This window comes from Physeter macrocephalus, chromosome 14, assembly GCF_002837175.3.
Source record: "Physeter macrocephalus isolate SW-GA chromosome 14, ASM283717v5, whole genome shotgun sequence".
NCBI lineage: Eukaryota > Metazoa > Chordata > Mammalia > Artiodactyla > Physeteridae > Physeter > Physeter macrocephalus.
The window spans coordinates 58,128,476-58,150,966 of NC_041227.1; the positions used below are offsets into that span (position 1 = coordinate 58,128,476).

A 22,491-nucleotide genomic window follows, 5' to 3' on the forward strand; every position below is an offset into this window, starting at 1 on the left:
ATTTGTTACAATGTTGCTTCTGTTTTATGTTTTGGTTTTTTGGCCACGAGCCATGTGGGATCTTAGCTCCCTGACTAGGGATCGAACCCGCACCCCCTGCATCGTAAGGTAAAGTCTTAACTAGTGGACCACCAGGGAAGTCCCTAAATATTGTTGATAGATGATCAATGCCAGATAGATATCATTTCTCTGTTATTTGAGAGAATTTGTGATTTTGAACGTACTTTTCTTTGTTTAACTTAAGGATGACCAGATCATTAACTGGCTGCTGGAATTCCGTTCCTCCATCATGTACTTGACAAAAGACTTTGAGCAGCTTATTAATATTCTGTTGGTAAGTTCACCATTTATTTCATCAACTATTATATGTAATTCAGTACTTTGAAAATAGTATATATTGTATCAGTAAAATGTTCCTTTTGCTTTCTCTCCCTCCCACCTCTAGAGGTTGCAGTGGTTAAATAGAAGTCAGACAGTGGTGGAGGAGTATTTAGCTTTCCTCGGTAATCTTGTATCAGCACAGACTGTCTTCCTTAGACCATGTCTCAGCATGATTGCTTCTCATTTTGTACCTCGTAAGTGGCTGCTCTTTGCTTGCTTTGATTTTTATTTTTTTAAATATCTGTATTAAAAAGTTACCTTCCCACTATATTTTGGAGATTATGCCACCATGGAAGATTCCAGGATGCTTATTGGCAGCAGTTCTGGTACATGTCTGTCCCCTATAATGACCTCTGTGGAAGTGTCTAGATTCATTTGTTGCTATGATTTTTATGGATTGTAATTTGCTTTAGTGAGCTTCTGATGAAGTCTTGGAACTCAGGGATTTTTAGCTACTTTAACCTCCTGCCCCCATTGTAAATTTTACTGTATTAAGTTTGCACAGTGGAAAAACGGCTTTTTTATGTAGCTGTTGATTGTTTAGATCAATATTAGAAGAATAACATATTTCCTTTTTTCCTCAAAAGCCCGAGTGGTCACTAAGGAAGGTGACATAGATGTTTCAGATTCTGATGACGAAGATGATAGTAAGTATAAAGAGGATTAAAGCAAAGACTACCTCCTGTGTCTTAGTGAATGCATACTGAATGCTAAAGTATCCTGGCACCTCCAGGACTTAATCTAATATGTAGACTGCAACAAAAAGCAACCTTCGATGGAATCGTTTTGTTATTTTTTTATTTTTATTTTTATTTTATTTTTTTTGTGGTACATGGGCCTCTCACCGTTGTGGCCTCTCCCGTTGTGGAGCACAGGCTCCGGACGCGCAGGCTCAGCGGCCATGGCTCACGGGCCTAGCCACTCCGCGGCATGTGGGATCTTCCCGGACCGGGGCACGAACCCGCGTCCCCTGCATCGGTAGGCAGATTCCCAACCACTGCGCCACCAGGGAAGCCCCGTTTTGTTATATTTAATGTTAATGTGCAATCAGTTGCCCTTAATGGCATTATTTATAGTCTTCATTGATAGTCGGTCATGGAGAAAACTATTGAAATTATTATTTTGCTGACAAATGATTCAGTTTTGGTTAGCAGGCATTTTTAGACTTAGGTAGATAATTGTTCAGTTTTCAGTTTTATCTTGATGCTCATACTCTCCCTTTTCACCTTGTAGATCTTCCTGCAAATTTTGACACATGTCACAGAGCCTTACAAATAATAGCAAGATATGTCCCATCGTGAGTATACTTTGGTTACTTATTTTGAATTGTGGTGTTTAAGTCTCAAGAAAATTATGATCGGTTAGTAGAAAATTGTAAAATGTTCATAGCATCAAAACTGAAGTTATATGCTGCATATTTTTTGTATCCTGTTGATATCACATCACATTCTACAAAAAATGGCATTTCAGTTCTCTATTCATTGTCTTTAACTATTTTTCAAAACTTGTATGCAAATTCTCCCCTCCAGCTTTTTATGGTGGTTGGAATTTTGCTTTAATCTTCAACAGACATGATATCCAAAACTTTTTAGTGAGAAGCCCCTGCGTTTGTGTCATGCCATATGAATAAAAATTAGTTATAAGAAAATCTTTTAAGGTGTGTAGGTTTCTTTTGGAGGGGTGAACTTCAAATTCCCCCAGTAAGTTTAGCAAATAAGCTAACTTTAAAAAGTCCAAGTTGATAATTTTTTCTCCTTTTTGAAATAATATATATTTGCAGTGGGAAGTGTTTAGATTTTAAACTGAAGCTCTTCATTAAACTTTTGTGGAAAAAAGGATCCCCCTTTAATTTGCTGTTGAAATCAAACTTAATAGAAGCTTATTTTCCCCTAAGTTGTTACAGATTTTCTCTGAAGCCATGCCTTTATTTTCAGTTCCAATTGCTTGAAGTAGGAGTTACCATTTGCCTCCTGTATCTATATTTGCTCTTAGAATGGAAATGTTAACCTTCCAAGAAAGTCCAGTTAACATGGATTGGTTGCATGTTTCTTCTTTTTAAAATAGAACACCATGGTTTCTTATGCCGATACTGGTGGAAAAATTTCCGTTCGTTCGAAAATCAGAGAGAACATTGGTAAGAAATCTTTTCATGGGGGAAACTAATGGAAAAGTTGGTTTTTGTGATTTAGTTTTAGGTGAGTTTAGGTCTTTTTCTTAAAAGTTGTTTTGTCTGCTGAATTTTAAACTCAAGACTAAGAATTTGACTCAGATTCCTTTCTTAGCAAGCGACTGACTGAGGGTTCTCAGTGCCTTTTCTCTTAGTCCTACGTGCAAGTCAAAGCAGAGTCCATTTCAGAAATATCTAAATAGGCTTAATGCTTACACAGATGGGAATTACTAGAAGATAATAGTTCATTTACTACCAATTATAAACATGCTTTATTTGAACATGAAGGCAGAGCCTTCTATAGGTGAAGTCTTAAGTTTTTTGTGTAATATTTAGATCATCTGTGTAACTTTCAATAGTGGTTCCCTTTTAAGCATAGATTATTTTTTCCTAAATAATGTATTACAGGTATTAAATAAGGAGTTAATAACTTTTGCTGCTATTTGTGGTGGTGTGCTTCAAGTGGAGTATTACAAATTCTGTATCTCTTATGAACATAGTTGCAAAAATTCTCAACAAAATACTAGAAAATTGAAACTAACAACATAAAAAAGGAATTATGCACCATGATCAAATGAAATTTATCCTAGGAATGCAAGGTTGATTTAATACCCCAAAACCAATAAGTATACTGTATCAGAATAAATGATAATTACCACATGGTCATCCCAATAGATGGAAAAACGCCAAAACCCTTTTTTTATTTTTGCGGTACGCAGACCTCTCACTGTTGTGGCCTCTCCCGTTGCGGAGCACAGGCTCCGGACGCGCAGGCTCAGGGCCTCTCACTGTTGTGGCCCCTCCCGCTGCGGAGCACAGTCGCGCAGGCCCTGTGGACATGGCTCACGTGCCCAGCCGCCCCGCGGCATGTGGGATCTTCCCGGACCGGGGCACGAACCCATGTCCCCTGCATCGGCAGGCGGACTCTCAACCACTGGGCCACCAGGGAAGCCCGCCAAAACCCTTTTATGACAAAAATAGAAGGGAACTTTCTCAACCTGATAAAAGGCATCTATGAAAAATTCACAACTAACTTTATACTCAATAAAGACTAAAGGCTTTCTCCCCTAAGATAAGGAACAAAATAAGGATGTCTACTTTTGCCACTTCTGGTCAGTATTATTCTAGAGGTTCTAGCCAGGTGAGTTAGGCAACAAAAAGAAAACGGCATCCATATTGGAAAGGAAGAAGTAAAACTATCTCTATTTGCAGATGACATGATCTTACATATAGAAAAATCCTAAGGAATCCACAAAAACAGTAGAGGTAATAAATGAGTTCAGTATAGTCACAGGATATAAGATTAATGTATAAAAACTTGTTGTACAGGACAGTGGAGAAAAGAATAGTCTTTTCAACAATTGGTTCTGGGACAAGAGTATGTTCACATGCAAAGAATGAAATAGGACTTGTTACACCATATACAAAATTGAACTCAAAGTGGATAAAACTCTTAGAAAATAGGTGAAAATATTTGTGACCTTGGATTAGACAACAATTTCTAGATATACCACAAGCAGCCGTAGAAGAAGCAGTTAAATTGGATTTCATCAAAATTAAAAACTGTTGTGCTTCATAGGACACCTTTAAGAAAATGAAAAGACGACTTATAATGGGGAAATACTTGCAAATCATGTATCGGATAAAGGCCTTGTATCTAGAGTATATAAATAACTCTTACTAACTCAATAATGAAAAGTCATATAACCCAATTTAAAAATGGACAAAGGGTCTGAATAGGTGTTTCTCCAGAATAGTCATTCACATGGCTAATGAGCACATGAAAAACTCAACATCATTAGCCATTAGGGAAATGCAAGTCAAAACCATGAGATATTGTTTCTTACCAACTAGGATGGCTGTACTCAAAAAAATAGATAATAGCAAGTGTTGGCAAGGATGTGGAGAAACCAGAACCCCCCCTACCCTGCCGGTGGGAATGTAAAATGGTAAATGGTGCAGCTACTTTGGAAAACAGTCTTACAGTTCCTCAAGAAGGTTAAATGTAGAATTGCCATATGACCTAGCATTTCCACTGCTAAGTATATACCCAAGAGAAATAAAAATATATGTCCACCTGAAAACTTTTACATGAATGTTCAAGGCAGCATTATTCATAGTAGCCAAAATATGGAAACCAAATGTTTAGCAGCTTATGAATAAACAGAATGTGCTATGTCTATACATTGGAATATTATTCGGCAATAAAAGAAGAATAGTTTACTTGCTACAACATGAATGGACCTTGAAAACATTATGCTAAAACACCACATGTTATAAGATTCCACTTATATGGAATGTCTATACTAGGCAAATTCATAGAGAAAGAAAGTAGACCAGTGGTTACCTAGGGCTGGGAGGAGGTACATTATTAGAAGATACAAGGTTTTTTTTTTAGGGTGATGAAAATGTTCTAAAATTGATTATGGTGATGGTTACACAGCTCTGTGAATATACTAAAAACTATTGAATTGTACACTTTATAAATAGGTGAATTTTATATGAATTATATCTCAACAAACCTGTTTTAAAAACACTGTAGAAGTATACAAATCACAAACTTAATTTACTGGGGATAATTAAATTATACTAATATTGTGTATATAAACAGTGTCATTTCTATGTTGCTTGATAGTCTTTTCTGTTTGAATAGTTGAAACTGAAGATTGTGTAATTGATGTTTTGCTTGCATGATTATGAAATATTTATTCTCTGTTGAAATGTTCATCTTTTTATGTTTTAGGAATGTTATGTTCATAACTTGCTAAGGATTAGTGTGTATTTTCCGACCTTGAGACATGAAATTCTGGAGCTCGTTATTGAAAAGCTGCTCAAGTTGGACGTAAGTATTGGGTAATCTGTTTTTCTCTTTGATTTTTATTTATTAAATAATGTTATAGTATTTGTTATAATCATAATATTTGAAACAGTAGTAGCAACAATGGAAAAAAATCCACAGTTCCACCTTTGATTCATTTCTTTGAACATTTCTTGAACATTTCTTTGAGCATTGATGTGCTGGTGTTTATAGACAGTCCCATCTCTCATGGTTGGGGAACAAGGCATTAAATAAACAGTCACGTAAATGGAAAAGTACAGTTCTGGTAAATGCTGTGAATGGAACACATGCGTTATGAGCTAGAAAACCTGATGTAGTCAGGAGAAGTTGGGAATGCATACCTAAGGAAGTTATTTTGGGATTCTTTATACTTTTTTTAAAGAGGCTTGCAATAAGCTGCAGTGGGAATGAGAAAGTGATGGATTCTGGTGACACAGGGAGGAAAGGTCCTTGAGACTGGATTGGAAGTAGGGGCAGTAGAAGGTAAGGGAAAGGAACCCTTCAAAGGTAGCTCCCTGTGGAATGAAAGTTTGGTGTTGTGGTAACAGTAATAAGAAACGTCAAGAGGAAGTTGCAGGATGATTTCCATTTTGGATGGATTGAGGTGCAGGTGGGGAGCTAGATGGAGAATATTCACCAAGCAGTTGTAGCTGCAGGTAGGGGACTGAGAATGAGGCCAACAGGAGAGAGGAAGTGAGATCGGAAATGAGAGGAAAACCAAGAGTCTGGACACCCAGGAAGCATCTGGAGGGAGGAAGGCTTTAGTAGGCAGCATGAGGTATTGCTCACCTTTTTTTTAAAAAATATTTTTTTTATTTATTTATTTATTTTATTTTTGCCTGCGTCGCGTCTTAGTTGGCAGCATGCGGGATCGTTGTTGCGGCATGCGGGATCTTTTGTTGCGATGCACGGACTTCTCTCTAGTTGAGGTGTGCGGATTTTGTCTCTCTAGTTGTGGCGTGCGGGTTTTCTCTCTCTAGTGGTGTACGGGTGTTCTCTACATAGTTGTGGTGCGCGGTTCCAGAGTGCGTGGGCTCTCGTTTGCAGAATGCAGGCTCTCTAGTTGAGGCACACGCCACTGGTTGTGGCGTGCGGGCTTAGTTGCCCCGTGGCATGTGGGATCTTAGTTCCCTGACCAGGGATCGAACCCATGTCCCCTGCATTGGAAGGCGGATTCTTTACCATTGGACCACCAGGGAAGTCCCCTATTGCTGAGCTTTTTAAGGAGGATGAGAAAAGCAAAGTCCTTGGGTTTGGTGTTTAGGAGATAGTCTATTACTGGAGAGAGCATGGATGGTTAGGAAGTGGGGCTGCTAGAGACCTGGTGAGGGTTTGTGGTGTAAAGAGGGGATGAGGCGGGGTGGGAGACATGTTTCAGGGTTGGGGAGACCTGAGGTTTGTGGACTAAGGAAATAGGAGTTGATGGGAAGAACATTGATTCTGTAGGAGGTCTAGGAAGGGCTGGAGGTTGGGTGGGCTGGCACGTTGCTCACTTGGAGTTAAACCTCTCTGGTCAACTGCATACATACATGCTTATGGAACGTTTTAGCGTATTTTTAGGAAGAAGGTCATTTATAGACAGTTGAAAAGGCATGATTTGAGTGGTATGTTAAACAAGATATCTGAAGGGTTATATAGCCAAATAAATATTCATTAATTCAAAATTGATTGCATTTAATAATTTTCTCCTCAGTTGATTGATTATATGCTTCTTATACACCATGCGTGTGTCTTGTGCATAGTAAGAGTTGGAATAAACGTTGAGTTTGTTGAAGGTATCTGTTTTAGACCAACATAGCACAGTTCATATTAATTTTATGTACATATGTAGTACAGGGAGCTTAATTTGTAATCTTGTAAATTTCTCCATGACCCAGACCCATTTATAGGTTTGCATTGTGATTGTTTATTGAGTTACAGTGCTGTATAGGGTGCTAATATGGACATCTTTAAAGCATGTGTATCAGATGAATTTCAAGTCCCTGAATAATGTAGTTATATTTTAAATGCTTTTATTCTTTTTTTTTTTTTCTTTGCTGTAATGTAGGTGAATGCATCCCGGCAGGATATTGAAGATGCTGAGGAAACAGCAACTCAGACTAGTAGTGGAACAGATGCCACAGAAGGGCTCTTTAATATGGTCAGCATTTATTAATGAAATCAGACATATGCAGTTCACAGTCCCCAGAGGGTGGGAAGAAACAGCTAATGGCTTCTCACCTTTTTCAAGGCTTTGAATTAAAACAGTAGTTCCGCGAACTTGAAAATGACTTCTTAAATGAGTAGTTTGCTTTTTTGTTGCTTATTGACTAGTAGAGCTTATTTCCAAGGCTTTGAATTTGGGTTTGGTCAAGTATGTTTCATTTTTATTCTTCTGTTTGTTCTTTGTTTTTGTAAACCACATGTTGTTTGTGAAAGAGTGATAAATGGAAAAGCATACCAATGTAACTTCTGTGTTTTACAAATTGTATACCTTAATGCAGTGCTTCTCTACCTGGGGCAGTGTCTTCAGTTGGGTTCACCGGGAGGAGAGCCTGAGATGGGGATTCAGGTGCCCTTGGGAGAAAGGGTGTGAGGAAGCTGGAAAAGGCAGGGGAAGGAACTAAGTGAGAGTTCGGTCTCAGTTGGAGAGCAGCTACAGCCTGATACCCCGCAGAAGCTCTGGAGCATGAGTTGCAGGATAGAGTTAGTCCTACCTTGAGACCAGAGACATGGCCTCCTGTGACCTCATGTCAGTCAGTTCTGATGGGAAGGGAATGGGAGCAGCAAGGGCATTTCTCTGGAGAAGGGGGGCAGCTGTGAGCTGTCGGCAGCCAATGCTCAGCAGCTCGGGGATGGGTGCCCTGTCCTGGGAAAGGAAACCTGGCACCAACAGTGGGTGCCAGGAGCTGGGGGAAATGTGTGATGTTTGCATGGCCACACTGTAAATGGGTGTCTAAATGAGAATCAGAGGCTGAATCTGTGCTTTCATTTTGAATTCCACGGGTGGTTCTGATTCACACCTCTGGTTGAGAGCCCCTGCCTGGAAAGGTCTTTGTGTATTTTGTTTTATCTTTTAAAGGAAACAATTACCTCAGAATTTTCTCACAAAACTACTTTTACTGAGGCTTTTAATGTTAGTTTTTACTTTACTTTCAAAGGACGAAGATGAAGAAACTGACCATGAAACAAAGGCCGATCGGGGAATGCTTGATCAGATGGTCCATCCTGTAGCTGAACGCCTGGACATCCTGCTGTCTTTACTTTTGTCCTACATTAAGGATGTCTGCTATGTAGATGGTAACAACATGTAGTAGTCACAGTAACTGCTGCTTTGTTGAACACCTACAATGCACTATGCTGGGTATTTTTCATACTTTAGTACTGATAGAAATCCTGTCAAAAAATCACTGTTTTGAGTACGAGGAAGAGAAGGTTTAGAGAGATCGTTACTTGTGAACATGACATAGCTTGAGAATAGTGGGACTGGGATTCAGGCTTAGTTATGTTTGTCTTCAAAGCCCTTGATGATATTTTCACTGATTACTGTATTGAAAGCTTATATATGGAGTTTGGACAGTTTTAGGCAGACCTCAAGTTCAAGACATTTAAGAAATGGTATAGTAGACGTTGATACATGGTACTTGGTGTTCCGTATTGAATTTAGAGAGTCTGGATAGTTTGGTTTTGCCAGGTGTTGGTACTGTAGTGAACAAATTGATATGCTTCTTGCCCTTACAGAATTTTTAGTCTAGAGGCTTTGCCATGCCACTCAGTCCTATTATTAGGACTTGAATCTGAATTAATATGTTACCATTTTAACTTTTTTGCTGTTATAAAAGTAATACATATTGATTAGAGAAAATTTGGAGAATACAGGAAAGGATTTATAAAGTTTATACAGCCACATTCTTACTATTTGGAGAACCATTATTAGCATTTTTTTTTCTTTTCTGTTTGCATGGGTATATGTGTTTTTCTCAGTGGATTTGGGGATCACACTATATGTAGTATTTTATAATCTTCCCTTTTCACCTCTTGTGAACATTTTCTCATACCATTCACTGTTCTTCTAAAATAGTTATATGGATTTAACTGGTTTCTTATTTTTTTTCTCCCCCTGCTTTTTTTGCCATTATAAATAACAGTATAATGAAAATCTTTGTATATATATTGTCAGTTATTTGCTTGTGATAAATTTCTAGCAGTAGAATTACTGGATCAGAGGGCTTCTGCTTCTAAATGGCAGTCTTACAATGTGTGTCATCACAGTAGTGTGTATGAGATGAGAGCCTGCTTCCTTGCCAGTGCTGGGTTATTGTAATTAAAAAGGAAACTCTGTACAAAATAAAGATGGCATTGCCCCCCACCCCCCCCCGTAGCTTAATAGATGATGTATGTCTTAATGGTGTTGTTTGCTTTTTACAAATTTGGTAAATGAAACTGGTAGCTTGTAAATAATGTCTTTATAAAACTGAAATGCCAAATTTTCTTCGTAGGTAAGATTGATAACAACAAAACAAAGGATTTATATCGAGATCTCATAACCATCTTTGACAAACTCCTGTTGCCCACCCATGCCTCTTGCCATGTGCAGTTTTTCATGTTTTACCTCTGTAGCTTTAAATTGGTGAGTATGTCATTCACATTATTGTAGCTTATTTTATTCTTGCCCAGAATTTTCCCTTAAAAAATGGGGGGTGGAGGGAGGTGTGGAAGAGAGACCATGAGGTATTTCTTTGTCTTGAGCTCATTTTACTTAGTGTCCCTGATGAAATAACAAGCCCTTTCCAACCCATGGAAGGAGCAGAGGGCATTGCTGTTGCCTGTCAGCTTAAGCTGAGTGTTCTGAAAATGTCATCCTGCACTTGGTCCACTAGGTGGTGCCCTTCCCTTTAATTCAAGCCTTTATTAAAATCTCATAAGCGATATTTAACTGTTTATTTTCTTTATTCTCTTTCAGTTGATCTTAACTAGCCCAAACTAAATTTTTAATCTAGGATTTTAAAACTTTAGACTTTGTTTTTCTATTTTGAGAACAAAGCAAAACAAAAGAACAGGACTGTTCTTTGCAACTATTTTGTAGCTTCCTAGAATAGTCCAGGAGAGTATTGGTCATGGATAGGAAGGTTAAACTCAATCTGCCCCAAAGCATGTTAGTAGCTTTTGAAAAGAGCAATTTGGGAGAAGTTGGAGGTTGCATCCTTTGTTGAAAAGAAGCGAATTGGTCTGTTTTTTTCCTACAATTAGCATAATTAGTCAAATGCCAACTATACTTTATTTATTTATTTTAAAATATTTATTTATTTATTTTGGCTGCACCGGGTCTTTGTTGCAGCATGCAGGATCTTTTAGTTGAGGCATGCAGTCTCATTTGGGGCATGTGTGCGGGATCTAGTTCCCTGACCAGGGATCGAACCCGGGCCTCCTACATTGGGAGCTCAGGGTCTTACCCACTGGACCACCAGGGAAGTCCCACCGACTATACTTTAGTCTCTATTTCTGGTTAAGTTTGATATGTGCAGTCTGAAAGGTACTGCAGAAGGGGTTCCCATGTGAGCGTGGTTAATCACTGGTTTCCAGTTATGGCTAAATATCAGAATCACTTACATAGCTTTATTTATTTATCTATTTTGGCTGCGCCATTTAGCTTTTGGGATCTTAGCTCCCTGAGCAGGGATAGAACCCAGGCCCCGGCAGTGAGAGCACCGAATCCTAACTACTGGACCACCAGAGAATTTCTGCTAACAGAGCTTTAAAAATTGGTGGATCCCAAAGGCCTGTCACAAATCTGTAGGGTTCCAAAGCCCTGAATCTGTAGGGTTGATTTTTTTTTTTTTTTTTTTTGGCTGTGTTGGGTCTTGGTTGCTGTGCGCGGGCTTTCTCTAGTTGCAGTGAGCGGGGGCTACTCTTCGTTGCGGTGCATGGGCTTCTGATTGCGGTGGCTTCTCTTGTTGCAGAGTACAGGCTCTAGGCGTGCAGGCTTCAGTAGTTGTGGCACACAGGCTCAGTAGTTGTAGCTCGTGGGCTCTAGAGCGCAGGCTCAGTAGTTGTGGCACACGGGCTTAGTTGCTCTGCAGCATGTGGGATCTTCTTGGACCAGGGCTCGAACCTGTGTCCCCTACATTGGCAGGCCGATTCTTAACCCCTGCTCCACCAGGGAAGCCCCTGTAGGGTTGATTTTGATGCTCAGCTAGTTTTGGGATCCATTGAATTATTTAATGCTGTGGAACACCTTTTGTTTTTAATAGTATTATCTCAAGGTGTTTTAAAAATAAGAACCATGGTAATGTGTTCATTATTTATCTAGCAGTATAACTGAGATACTAGAACTTTCTCATATTGGTGAGTTAAAAATCTTAGGATTCTGATCGCCAGAATATCTTAAGCATTAAAAAAAATATGAGACCAACACCTTCTCTTTTTATAGGGATTTGCAGAAGCATTTTTGGAACATCTGTGGAAAAAATTGCAGGATCCAAATAATCCTGCTATCATCAGGCAAGCTGCTGCAAATTATATTGGAAGCTTTTTGGCAAGAGCTAAATTTGTTCCTCTTATGTAAGTAACCTAATTTTCCAAGTGCTTTTCATATCATGCTTTAAAAAGTATAGTATTGTCTCAAGTCAGAGAAATATCTGCCTTATTTTTTTGGTCTGTCTTTAAAGTGAAAAAAATCTGTTCTCCCACTCTATTCAAGATGTTTACATTTCTGAGAGGCAATTTCAGAATAAAATGTCTCCTTTTCAAAATGTAAAACCTCACATGAAAAGCTTTTGTAATCTGTTCTGTATGGTTGCACTTGAATATGAAGATCCATTTGTCTTTATGGATGGTGTACAGTGTTGTATACTGTTTTGATTCTCTTTATAGGTTTGTCATTTTTCATTTGCATTCCGAATCAGTTGTATCTGTTAAAGCTGAAGAAAAAAATCCTTTTAAAGGTAATAGATCTATTTAGGAGGCCAGCTCTGGGCCTGTTTCTTCTAGTTATCCATGAAGATATCTTTGGACAAGGATGCTATTAAAAAACCCTTTCCTGACAGCCAGAAGCTATCTGGCTGTTGTGTCCTAAATTGTTGACCATGGGATTTCATCAGAACCCCTTAGGGAATGGTGAAGTCAACCAGACTGTCTTTCTCTTGTAAGATGTGGGTAAACATGCCCTGCTCTTTGGCCATATTCCCCCAAGAGGGCTGGGAGGCCATCGGAGAAGCCCTTCTGAGTTGATGAGGAGAAACTGTTCTCCAGCTCTTGGGACTTAAGGCATTCTTAGGCGCCTGCCTGTTGTTCCTAGGAGGTCCATGTGCTTCAGCTTGTAACTGGAAGGCTGTCTTTCCACCTGCCTACCATTTTCTTTCCTTTCTTTGCTTCTCCTCTGTGCCCATGGGTGATAGATACAGAAGCCAATGGACAGACTTTTCTTAGTTTGTAAGGAGAGGCAATTGTGTGTTCTTATGTCATTCTGGTTTTTTGTGAAGCAAGTGAAGTTGACTTGAATTTTTCTTCTCTCTAGTACTGTAAAATCATGCCTAGATCTTTTGGTTAAGTGGCTGCACGTATACCTTAATAACCAGGATTCAGGAACAAAGGCATTTTGTGACGTTGCTCTCCATGGACCATTTTATTCAGCCTGCCAAGCTGTGTTCTACACTTTTGTTTTTAGACACAGGCAGCTTTTAAGTGGAAACCTGAAGGAAGGTCAGTGATGTGGGGTTGATGGATATGAACTGGGTTTTCCTTTTAAGCCCCACTTCTAAAAAGATGTGGGGCTTGGGCTTCCCTGGTGGCGCAGTGGTTGAGAATCCGCCTGCCGATGCTGGGGACACGGGTTCGTGCCCCGGTCTGGGAGGATCCCACATGCTGCGGAGCGGCTGGGCCCGTGAGCCATGACCGCTGAGCCTGTGCGTCCGGAGCCTGTGCTCCACAACGGGAGAGGCCACAACAGTGAGAGACCCGCATACCAAAAGAAGGAAAAAAAAAAAAAAAAAAAGATGTGGGGCTTAAAAATAGTTGTATGAACTCTAGTAGGACAAGGTTTTATCACAAGGTAAGTAAAATCACTGCTTTTTTTTTTTGTATAAATAAATGGTAAGCATCTTGGTTAAAGAGGACCTATTTCTTGTAAGCCATCACATTATGCCATTTTTAGTAATTTTTATCAAAATATACATCAAAGAATCTCCTAACAAAAGACACTTAGGCACAAGTTGGTTTGCTTGCCTCTTAGAATAAGTGTGGTGTCTTTCTTTTTAAAATAGGAGAGAAGTATATTTATCGGTTCCAAGACAGTAGTATCTACCTAATTTTTCCTTCTACCTCCATAGTTTTTTATAAACAAATAAACAAAAAAAACCCTGAAATACAAAGAACTAATGCACACTTGAAAAACAATGCTCAACTTTACTGATAACTTAAGACATGTAAGTCTCTCTTGGTTTGGTTGGCTGTCAGATTGACATATTGTGTGTGTGTGTGTGTGTGTGTGTGTGTGTGTGTGTGTGTGTGTGTGTGTGTGTATACATATGGAATTCAAGAAGGAGAAATGCCGTATTGTACAATCATTACCTCTAAGGAATGGAGAATCACTGTGTTGCCTCAGCTTCTTAATGATTCCATGATTGTTAGCAGAAATCATCACACAGTCTTTGTTTCCCTCTGTACACTCAGCATGTGCTGAGGTTGCTTATATCTGAGTTCCAAATTGTCATGTAAGGTTATTGCCCACTGGGAATGTATGTTTACTTCCTGAATCTTTAAAAGAATAAACTCTTTAGAAAAGTTGGTTTGGTCATAAATACATATGGTTAAGCCTAGTGATATTCTTTGGGCTCTACACTGTGTGACTGTCTACATGGACCTTTAAAGCATTTGTACAGATACCTTTTTTAAATGTTTTTTTTACTGTATAAAATAATAAGTGCTGCTTAGACTATTGTGTTTGTACCTTTTAAAAAAAAGTCTTTTTTTTTTTTAATCAAAGGTTTGAGGTACCTTCAAAGTCTAAATTTTGAACGGATAGTGATGAGTCAGCTAAATCCTCTGAAGATTTGCCTGCCCTCGGTAGTTAACTTTTTTGCTGCAATCACAAAGTAAGTTATTTATGCTTTATTTGTGGAAGTTATTTCAAATGAATTTATGTTAGTATTAGTATTGTAAAATTCCGTTAAATTTCTGTGAAATTATTTAACAAAATTAATAGCAAAAAAACATTTAAAAACCAGTAACCCAGTACTTGTGGAAAACACTGCATTGAAGGTATTGTTTTTATACTTTGGTTGCACTGGAAGTTGCTACTACTTTTTAATCTAAGGAGGATAATTCAGCAGAAGCTTAGGCACTTGGAAATAAATAAGGCAGCTAGCAAGCTGAGAGGTACAAACCACAGATGTTTATTAGAGTGACTCTCATAATGGTAATAAAAATAGACTGGACATGAGATAAACATCCAACAATAGGAAATTGGTTCATTGAGGGCCTTGTGGCTACAGCTGATGTGCGTAGCATTTATTGTGTGCCCAGCACAGTTCTGATAAGCACTCTGCATAGAACTCACTTAATCCTCACACAATCCTATGACTGTATTATTAATCCCTATTTATAAATGGCAAGATGGGGGGCACAGAGAGATTGAATGACTTGTGTGGAGTCATGGCTAGACTGTGGCAGAGCTAAGGTTTGAATGCCGGCAGTCCGGCTCGTTCGTAAGCATTCACTGAATTATTTTGCTTCACGTAGAAAGTGAATTGGAGATCTTGGGTATCTTATCATGACATTGAGGGCAGGATCATAGCTTAAAATCTTTAACAGATTGAGCTATTAGAAGATAAGAATAATTTCTGCATCCCTCAGTCCCCTTTAGACATCTTGTTGCTCTCATTCAGCAGGCCTATTTTTCCTTTGCTGGCCATCTAGTTCAAGGTATTCTCTCTCCCTCAGATCTCAAAAATGGTAGTAAAGAATTAAGATAAGAAACCAACAAGCAACAGTGTCCAGTGGGTGGATGTTTCCAGCACATCGCGGGAAGATAGGAAGCAGCTGGAAGAGTAGGACGGATGGAGCAAAGCAGAGGCAGCTGCCTGTAGAATAGTCATGGGGTGGGAGTAGAGGGCTGCAGTTGAGGAGCAGACTGGCCAGAGAGGCTCTAGATCTGGGGTTGGGATTAGCACGGACGTTAGGAGTAAGACGTGAGGCTGAGAGCAAGAGGTCGAAATAAAGGTCTGTGTCAAGGAATTTATGTATCATTCTGTAGTTACTGCTTCTGCTATATTGACTCTTATAGCTGTTTTTTGATTTCGACTGCTGTGTAATATTCTCATAATTTTAAAACATCGATTCTTGGTTGGGATTTAAGCTATCTTCCGTTTTCAGTGTGGGTGCGTGGTTGTATGTGTGTCCTGGTACACAGGCACATACTTCCTGTCACCCGGAAGTGCAGTTGCTGGGCTGTAGGAGGTGCACATCTTCACTTTTACCGGATATTGCGAAGTACTCCAGTGTGGTTTGGCCATTTAACACCAAGAGTCAAATGTGATCCGTGGCTAATGGAACAGAAATGAACATAGGGTGCTTAAAATAGCAGTAGTGACCTGAGAGCCTGAGAACCGATACCTGAATGAGTACCGTGGGAGGGAGGGTGGGAGGGGGAGAGTTGGCAAAGGTGAGCTAAATCTTCCTCTCAAAGAAGTGGCCCAGTGAATGATTTTTGAAGTTCCTAAGTCATAACCACCAGGGATATTGACAACGTATGGTCCTGTTGGGCTTTGTTGTTTTCTTTTTTTAAATTAATTAATTAATTAATTTTTGGCTGCATTGGGTCTTCGTTGCTGCGCATGGGCTTTCTCTAGTTGCAACGAGCGGGGGCTACTCTTTGTTGCAGCGCAAGGGCTTGTCATTGCGGTGGCTTCTCTTGTTGCGGAGCACAGGCTCAAGGCACGCAGGCTTCAGTAGTTGTGGCTCGCGGGCTCTAGAGCGCAGGCTCAGTAGTTGTGGCGCATGGGCTTAGGTGCTCCGTGGCATGTGGGATCTTCCTGGACCAGGGCTCGAACCCATGTCCCCTGCATTGGTAGGTGGATTCTTAACCACTGCGCCATCAGGGAAGTCCTGGTCCTATTGGTTTTTATCGCAAGTTTTTCTGTCCATTTAACTGTTTTCACTCACTATGCCTTTTCTTTTCTTTACCCTTTTCTGAGGTCGTGATTCAGTAAACCCCATGGCTCTCCCTTAGTACCCTCCTTAATGTCTTCAACAGCCAAGTGTTTCCACCAACAGCCCATATCCTCTCTCAGTGAATCCTGAATCCCTTTTTCACCAACCCACTATTCTTGCAAACAGTAAAAAATAAGTAAAGACAGCTACATAATTCTGTAAACTAAAAGATTTACCGCGAATGCATTAATTTTTAGTGAGTTGTGCCTAATTAGTAAATCTAAGCCCACTCTCTTATTCTTAAAGTGATAGCACATTTTCTTTCTCCTTAGCTAACTTGTAAATAGTAGGCCCAGAGGACTGTACCCTAAAAGCATACTCCACTTTATCTTATTTTTTTTCTTGTAGTTGTTATGTTCAGTAAGATCTATGTAGTCGGGGTAGTTGTCACACACGAACGGGCATGTCCATGCAGAATAATTCCAGCACATTAATGCCTCTGTCTGTGTTGGTTTTATTCCACAGCAAATACCAGCTTGTTTTCTGCTACACCCTCATTGAGAGGAACAACCGCCAGATGCTGCCAGTTATCAGAAACACTGCTGGGGGGGACTCAGTGCAAACCTGCACGAACCCGCTTGACACTTTCTTCCCCTTCGATCCTTATGTACTGAAGAGGTAGGTACACTTAGACAGTCGACCTTTCGATGGTGAATTTAAATGCAGTGTGTACGTGCCTTTACCAGGATCGGGATTTGGGGTTTCTTTGTGGTGAGTGGCCCTTCTGGCCGTTGATAGGGTCTCGTGGTCTCCTTGCGTGTTTTCCAGGCCCAGTGTGGAGAAGCTTGTTCAGGGCTGCTGAGGGTCGTGGCGCACAAGGGCTTGCAGGTCTCTCCCTCAGTAGGAGCCCAGATTGACACCAAGACGTTTTTGTCTTTCTTGAAACCTGTTGGTTTAAAAATACAAGAGGCTGGGGATAGAGGTACCTGGATAGGGAGGATGCTGCCTTTTCTTGGCTCATAAATTTCTGCCAAATGACTTGTTCCTTCTTCTAGAGACCACGTCCCATACTGTTGCACAGGATAAGCAAATGCCAAGTGATTTATCTGGATGGGTAGTTCTGGAAAACCCCCAGGCCAGTCTTAACTTCAAATGTATATATATATATATATAAGGAAGCAGGATTTCTGCTTATGACAGTTTGTAACTAACAACACAATGATTTGGGATTATCTGGTCCCCCAAGTCTTGGTTGACTGAAACCAGATTGGTCTTTTTAACCAGATTTATTTTTAGTAAATGACTGTAGGAATATTAAAAAGGAATTTCCAGAATAATATAATTTCACTTTCACCTTCATTTGGACATATTATAACTCACTGTTATTAATCTTTGCAAAGTTGAGAAGTAATTTCACTTGAAAATGAAAAGTTGAGAAACAGTAGGTGTAATACTCTACCTATGTGAGTGGATGAACTCTTACAAAGAAGGAGCCCCATTAGTTACAGAACCTACATAGGATATTTTTGGACACTATTATCATTTGAGCGATAGTTTTTACTTCTTTATTTTGGGTAATGGGTCTTGTGAGAAGAGAGTTAAATATGTGGTGACCTTTGCTGTAGTATTTAATTTGATTTTGAAACCTGATCTTCTTGACAGGTCAAAGAAATTCATTGATCCTCTTTATCAGGTATGGGAAGACATGAGTGCAGAAGAGCTTCAGGAGTTTAAGAAACCCATTAAAAAGGTAAATTGATGATTTAACATACTTTCTGGGAATCTCCTATTTGGTTACAGAGCACAGTCAAATGGTTAATAGCAATGTTACACTTGAAAAATACTACATTTGTTCATTCTGCCTTTTCAGAATTCCAAGCCCAGGTTACGTTCTTACGAGAATAGTGTTTGTTTTTTAATGAATTGTTCAAACCAGACACTTCACATGCTGACTTTGGGAAGTGAAGGGTAATTAAAAATCGGCTTAACACATTTAGATCTCTGCCACTTGATCGTTACCACCAAGTAACAGTCTCAGATTTGCTTACTGTTGAAATGTTCCCAGAAGTTAACATTAATTTTGTAGGTTTTCGTGAATAGGTGGTGAAGATGCGGGTCTGCAGCATGTCCTCCAGTGTGTGGCCATGGAGCTGAGGCAGCTATTGCCAAAGCAGAAAATTAGAATCCAATAATAAAAAATGTCACCATTTGTTTCTTTGTGGTGCATTCATTTCTATATTAAAAGCCAGCTTTAATGTGCCTGTCTTCTTTTTCATAAGTAATCACTGGAAAGCTCTTTTTAGTTTTATTCTTTCTTTAAATTTTGCGTTTGAGGAGGATGGTCATTCATTCGTTCATTCACATTATGTTAGATTGAGCAAGAATGACATATCATGTTACCTGCCCTCCTTGAGCTTAAAATCTGTTCAAAAAAAAAAATCAGACTTTAAACCAACACTCAAAACATGTGATGAGCAGTTGTGTGGATGGTTCATAATAAAGAAGTGTGCATTGGGAAGCGTTCGAAATTAAGATTCTTTTCCTTTACCTTTGTCTTTCCAGAAGTAGCACATTCCTGAGAAAAGGGATTCTTGAAAGCATTTCAAACTGCCACTTGTGATCTTGTTGGTAATCTCTGTTCTTTGTGCAGGAGGTGGTGGAAGATGAAGAAGATGATTTTTTGAAAGGTGAAGCTGGGATTACACCGAGCTCCTTTGATGCGCATTTCCGCAGTCCTTCAAGCAGTGTGGGCTCCCCCCCTGTTTTATACCTGCCAGACCAGTCCCCCACAATCACAAGGATTTGTGATTGAGACTGACATTCCTCCCGTCGTGCCCTTCAGTACCAAGGTTCATGCTGTTTGAGCGTTGCGTTGAACTAGAGCGAATACTTGCTTCAGGCATCTCACTTTCAAATTAGACTTACTCTAATGTCTGAACAGACATGGTTGGGTTTTTTGTTTTGTTTTTGTTTTTTCTGTTTTGCTCCTGTACAGACAAAATGAAAAGACAGAATATGTGCAATATTTTACGGTGGAGTTGATGATAAGTGTTGAAGGTTTGGCTCGTTTGTTTAATGTATACATTTTTTTGTTACAGCTTTTTGACATAATTGTTGTGAAATTTTTAATATCAGCAACAGCCTATTTTAGCAGATTGCATTTTTAACGAGGTTTTTGTCAGAGCCATACTTACAGGACTTTGTTGATATGATATCTTTTCACTGAAAAATCCTCAAGGACACTCTTTGAAGTCTTCAGAATGAGTTTTCTTTTGGATATGCTGTTTCCCCTCTGCTGTAACTATATTTGTGTTCCGGGATTTCAGTGGGGTGCAGTGAAGATAGCAGGAAAGTGTGGGGAGGTGGCCAGGGCTGGTCCTGGATGCTGCAGGTTGGAGCTGGCACTGAAGGAGATCTCCAGGGACTTCAGAAACCAATAAAAGCCTAGCGGGACGAGAGAGGATTTAGAGAAACAGAATCAGACACATCATACATTTGTGAGTGTAAAAATGGGTTTAAAAGAAGAAAGGAGTTCCAGGTAAATGTCATAAACATTGACTGAAGTGGGGTTGGACTTTTATAAAATACAGCTCACAGTGTTTTACCCTGCCTCTCCCAGAAGTGCTGTCATAACTGGAACTACTTGTAGTGGAATGTAATGTTGGTCATTGAGAATTTCTTTGTCCAAAAGTAGGGGAAGAGAGGGCATTTTAGGTTATTTGGTGGAATGGTTTTGTTAGCAACAGTAGGTCAGGGTTACAGCTACAGCCCCTGTCTACTGGCTGTTCGTACCATGGATTCCAGCTCAGTGAAATCCTCCTCTGGCGAGGCTCTTTTTGTATTTTTATAACTAAACACTGAGAGAGAGAGGAGTCTAAACAACCTCGCTGTATAATAAATTTGTGCAAGTGCTGCTAGTCATTTTGAAGCTCCTGCATATTTTAGCTTCATTCCTTATTTGTGTACTTGTTATTTGTGAAAATGGACACCTTTAAATATATTTATTTTTCTGCCACTTTCCTATTCTTTATTTAAGGGCAAGTGATATTTTCTTGATCACAAATATTTTGTAATGAAATACTTTCTCTTTCCTAGGGCTTTGTATGCTCTCATATATTTACATTGATGGCAATGTAGAGTTTGAATTTCAGTCTGTAAATATGTTTTTGGAAAAATAGAAATTTTTATTGTTTTAAAAAGTTTTGGGTATTGGTGATTTTCTTTTGGTGACTTGGTGGAAAGTCGTTTGAGAGCCTTTAGGTTCTCTGTTTTTTTAACTGACAAAAAGATGGGATTTTTGTATAGTGGATAAAATGAGTAATTGAAAATGTGTCCATAGAAATTAACAGTAAGTGGGGTCTTTGTGAGTTGAGAAGTAGTTTTAATGTAGAAGTATTTAGACAAATAAGTCTAAAATTTCAAAGGAGTTTGAGAAAAAAAAATACTGTGAAAATAAAACAATGACGTGGTTAATCTGGAACTTTTGTCCTTATGCCAATAAAGGGAGGTACCCCAATAAAGAAGCTTCTCATGTAAATGTTCTTTTGACTCCTGTGTTTTTTTAATTTTATATTTATTGATCTACTGTATTAAAGCACCGTTTTGCAATAAAAAACTGCAACTGAGACTTTACTTAATTGATACTTTATTAAAGAGGCAAAAGTATTGCCAGTGTGATTGCAAGTACTCAAAAATAATTGCACACTGGTGATGAGAATGGCTTCCAGGTGCATCTGAAGTGTCAGTGACTTTCCTTGATCACACCCAACTGGTCCAAGGAAAACAAACACTTCCAAAAAGTTACATGCTTTTAAGGAACATCTGTGCAAAAAAAAAAGTTGTTTAATCTCCTTGGGAATTATATATGAAAACAGGATTTTCCTATCCCTCTTACTCAAAAGCAGCTTTTCAACTGGGGTAGGAGTTCCAGGGTCCATCATTTTGTTTGTCTGCTATGGGCAGGTCTTCTTTAGTGAGAAGTGGCTAATTCATACAAGTGTGAAAGGACCAGTGTCATGGGTGTCAGACCTGTCTTCTTTTTCTAATCAGCTGTGTGACCTTGAGCAAGTTACCTAGCCTTTCTCTGAGCTCCACTTTGAAAATAAAAGTGGAAATTACTAATACCTCCTTTATGGTTGTGAGGATTTGATGAAAATGCACGTAAAGTCAGCTGTTTGGTTACCTTGTGAGAAAGTCTAGTTAAGCTGGAAGCACTTTCATGGAAAGGTCATTTCAAGGCAAAGATAACTTCCGTTTCACCTGTATTACCTACTTGGTACCAACTTAATCTCAACTGGAGGGGAAGGGCCAGAGGGCTCCACCTGCCAGGCAGTGCTTATTACAGTATCCTATAGACATTCTCATAGTTTTTGCTCTGTGTGAAGTGGGGCCTCTTTTTTCGTCTCACCAGTCTTTTGTAAAATTGTTTTTGTTAATGTGGAGTTGGATCTATTTGGGTAATATTTCCAAGTTTTAGCTAAAACGATTCTAAAATAAGGTGAGAAGTCTCATGCCAGGGTACCTGTCCTCAGTAGGGTCTGTAGGGTATCTTGCTGATCTTTACTCCCAGGGTTCTTAGCCCATCTATGAGTGCCTACTGAATGTCAAGCACCAAGTGTTATTAATGATTTCTGAATGTGTGGGGCTAGCAAACTTTAGGCTCCATTTTCCCAGTTTCAGACAGGTTGTGTTTACTATTAAATACAATCCTATGGAGCAGCACGGCAGGTTCGCAAACTCGGAAAACTTGCTCAAGGTCACTATGGGAAGTGGTACAGCCGTGATATGAACCTAGGCAGGCGGCGACCCCAGAGCCCGCACTCAGGCCAGGTTGGCTGAAATGTGAGCCTGGCCCTGAGGTCAAGGGCCCTCGCGATGAGCGCAGCTCTTCCACTCCCTCCTCCTCCCTCACGCTTTCAGAACTACATTTCCCAGCGCCCCTAGCGGAGGCGGGCCGCTCCCTGCCGTTTGGACTACG

The 22,491-nt window shown here is 39.6% G+C and overlaps 1 protein-coding gene across 2 annotated transcripts in view; it reads left to right on the plus strand.

Moving 5' to 3' along the window:
- The window catches only part of RRN3 (RRN3 homolog, RNA polymerase I transcription factor), a 29,619-nt gene extending 8,563 nt beyond the window's left edge, over window positions 1-21,056 (plus strand). Inside the window, exons 4-18 of one of the 2 annotated variants that reach the window (XM_007106150.4) lie at window positions 245-334; window positions 446-575; window positions 969-1,028; window positions 1,615-1,678; window positions 2,446-2,515; window positions 5,292-5,390; window positions 7,435-7,527; window positions 8,528-8,666; window positions 9,866-9,996; window positions 11,797-11,927; window positions 12,883-13,067; window positions 14,350-14,458; window positions 17,040-17,192; window positions 18,177-18,264; window positions 19,165-21,056. In XM_007106150.4, coding sequence (XP_007106212.2) covers window positions 245-334; window positions 446-575; window positions 969-1,028; window positions 1,615-1,678; window positions 2,446-2,515; window positions 5,292-5,390; window positions 7,435-7,527; window positions 8,528-8,666; window positions 9,866-9,996; window positions 11,797-11,927; window positions 12,883-13,067; window positions 14,350-14,458; window positions 17,040-17,192; window positions 18,177-18,264; window positions 19,165-19,326 — 1,704 coding nt within the window. In that variant the 3' untranslated portion in view covers window positions 19,327-21,056. The remainder of the gene's footprint in view (window positions 1-244; window positions 335-445; window positions 576-968; window positions 1,029-1,614; window positions 1,679-2,445; window positions 2,516-5,291; window positions 5,391-7,434; window positions 7,528-8,527; window positions 8,667-9,865; window positions 9,997-11,796; window positions 11,928-12,882; window positions 13,068-14,349; window positions 14,459-17,039; window positions 17,193-18,176; window positions 18,265-19,164) is intronic. The other variant, XM_024123429.3, reaches the window with a different exon arrangement.
- Window positions 21,057-22,491: the final 1,435 nt, after the last annotated feature.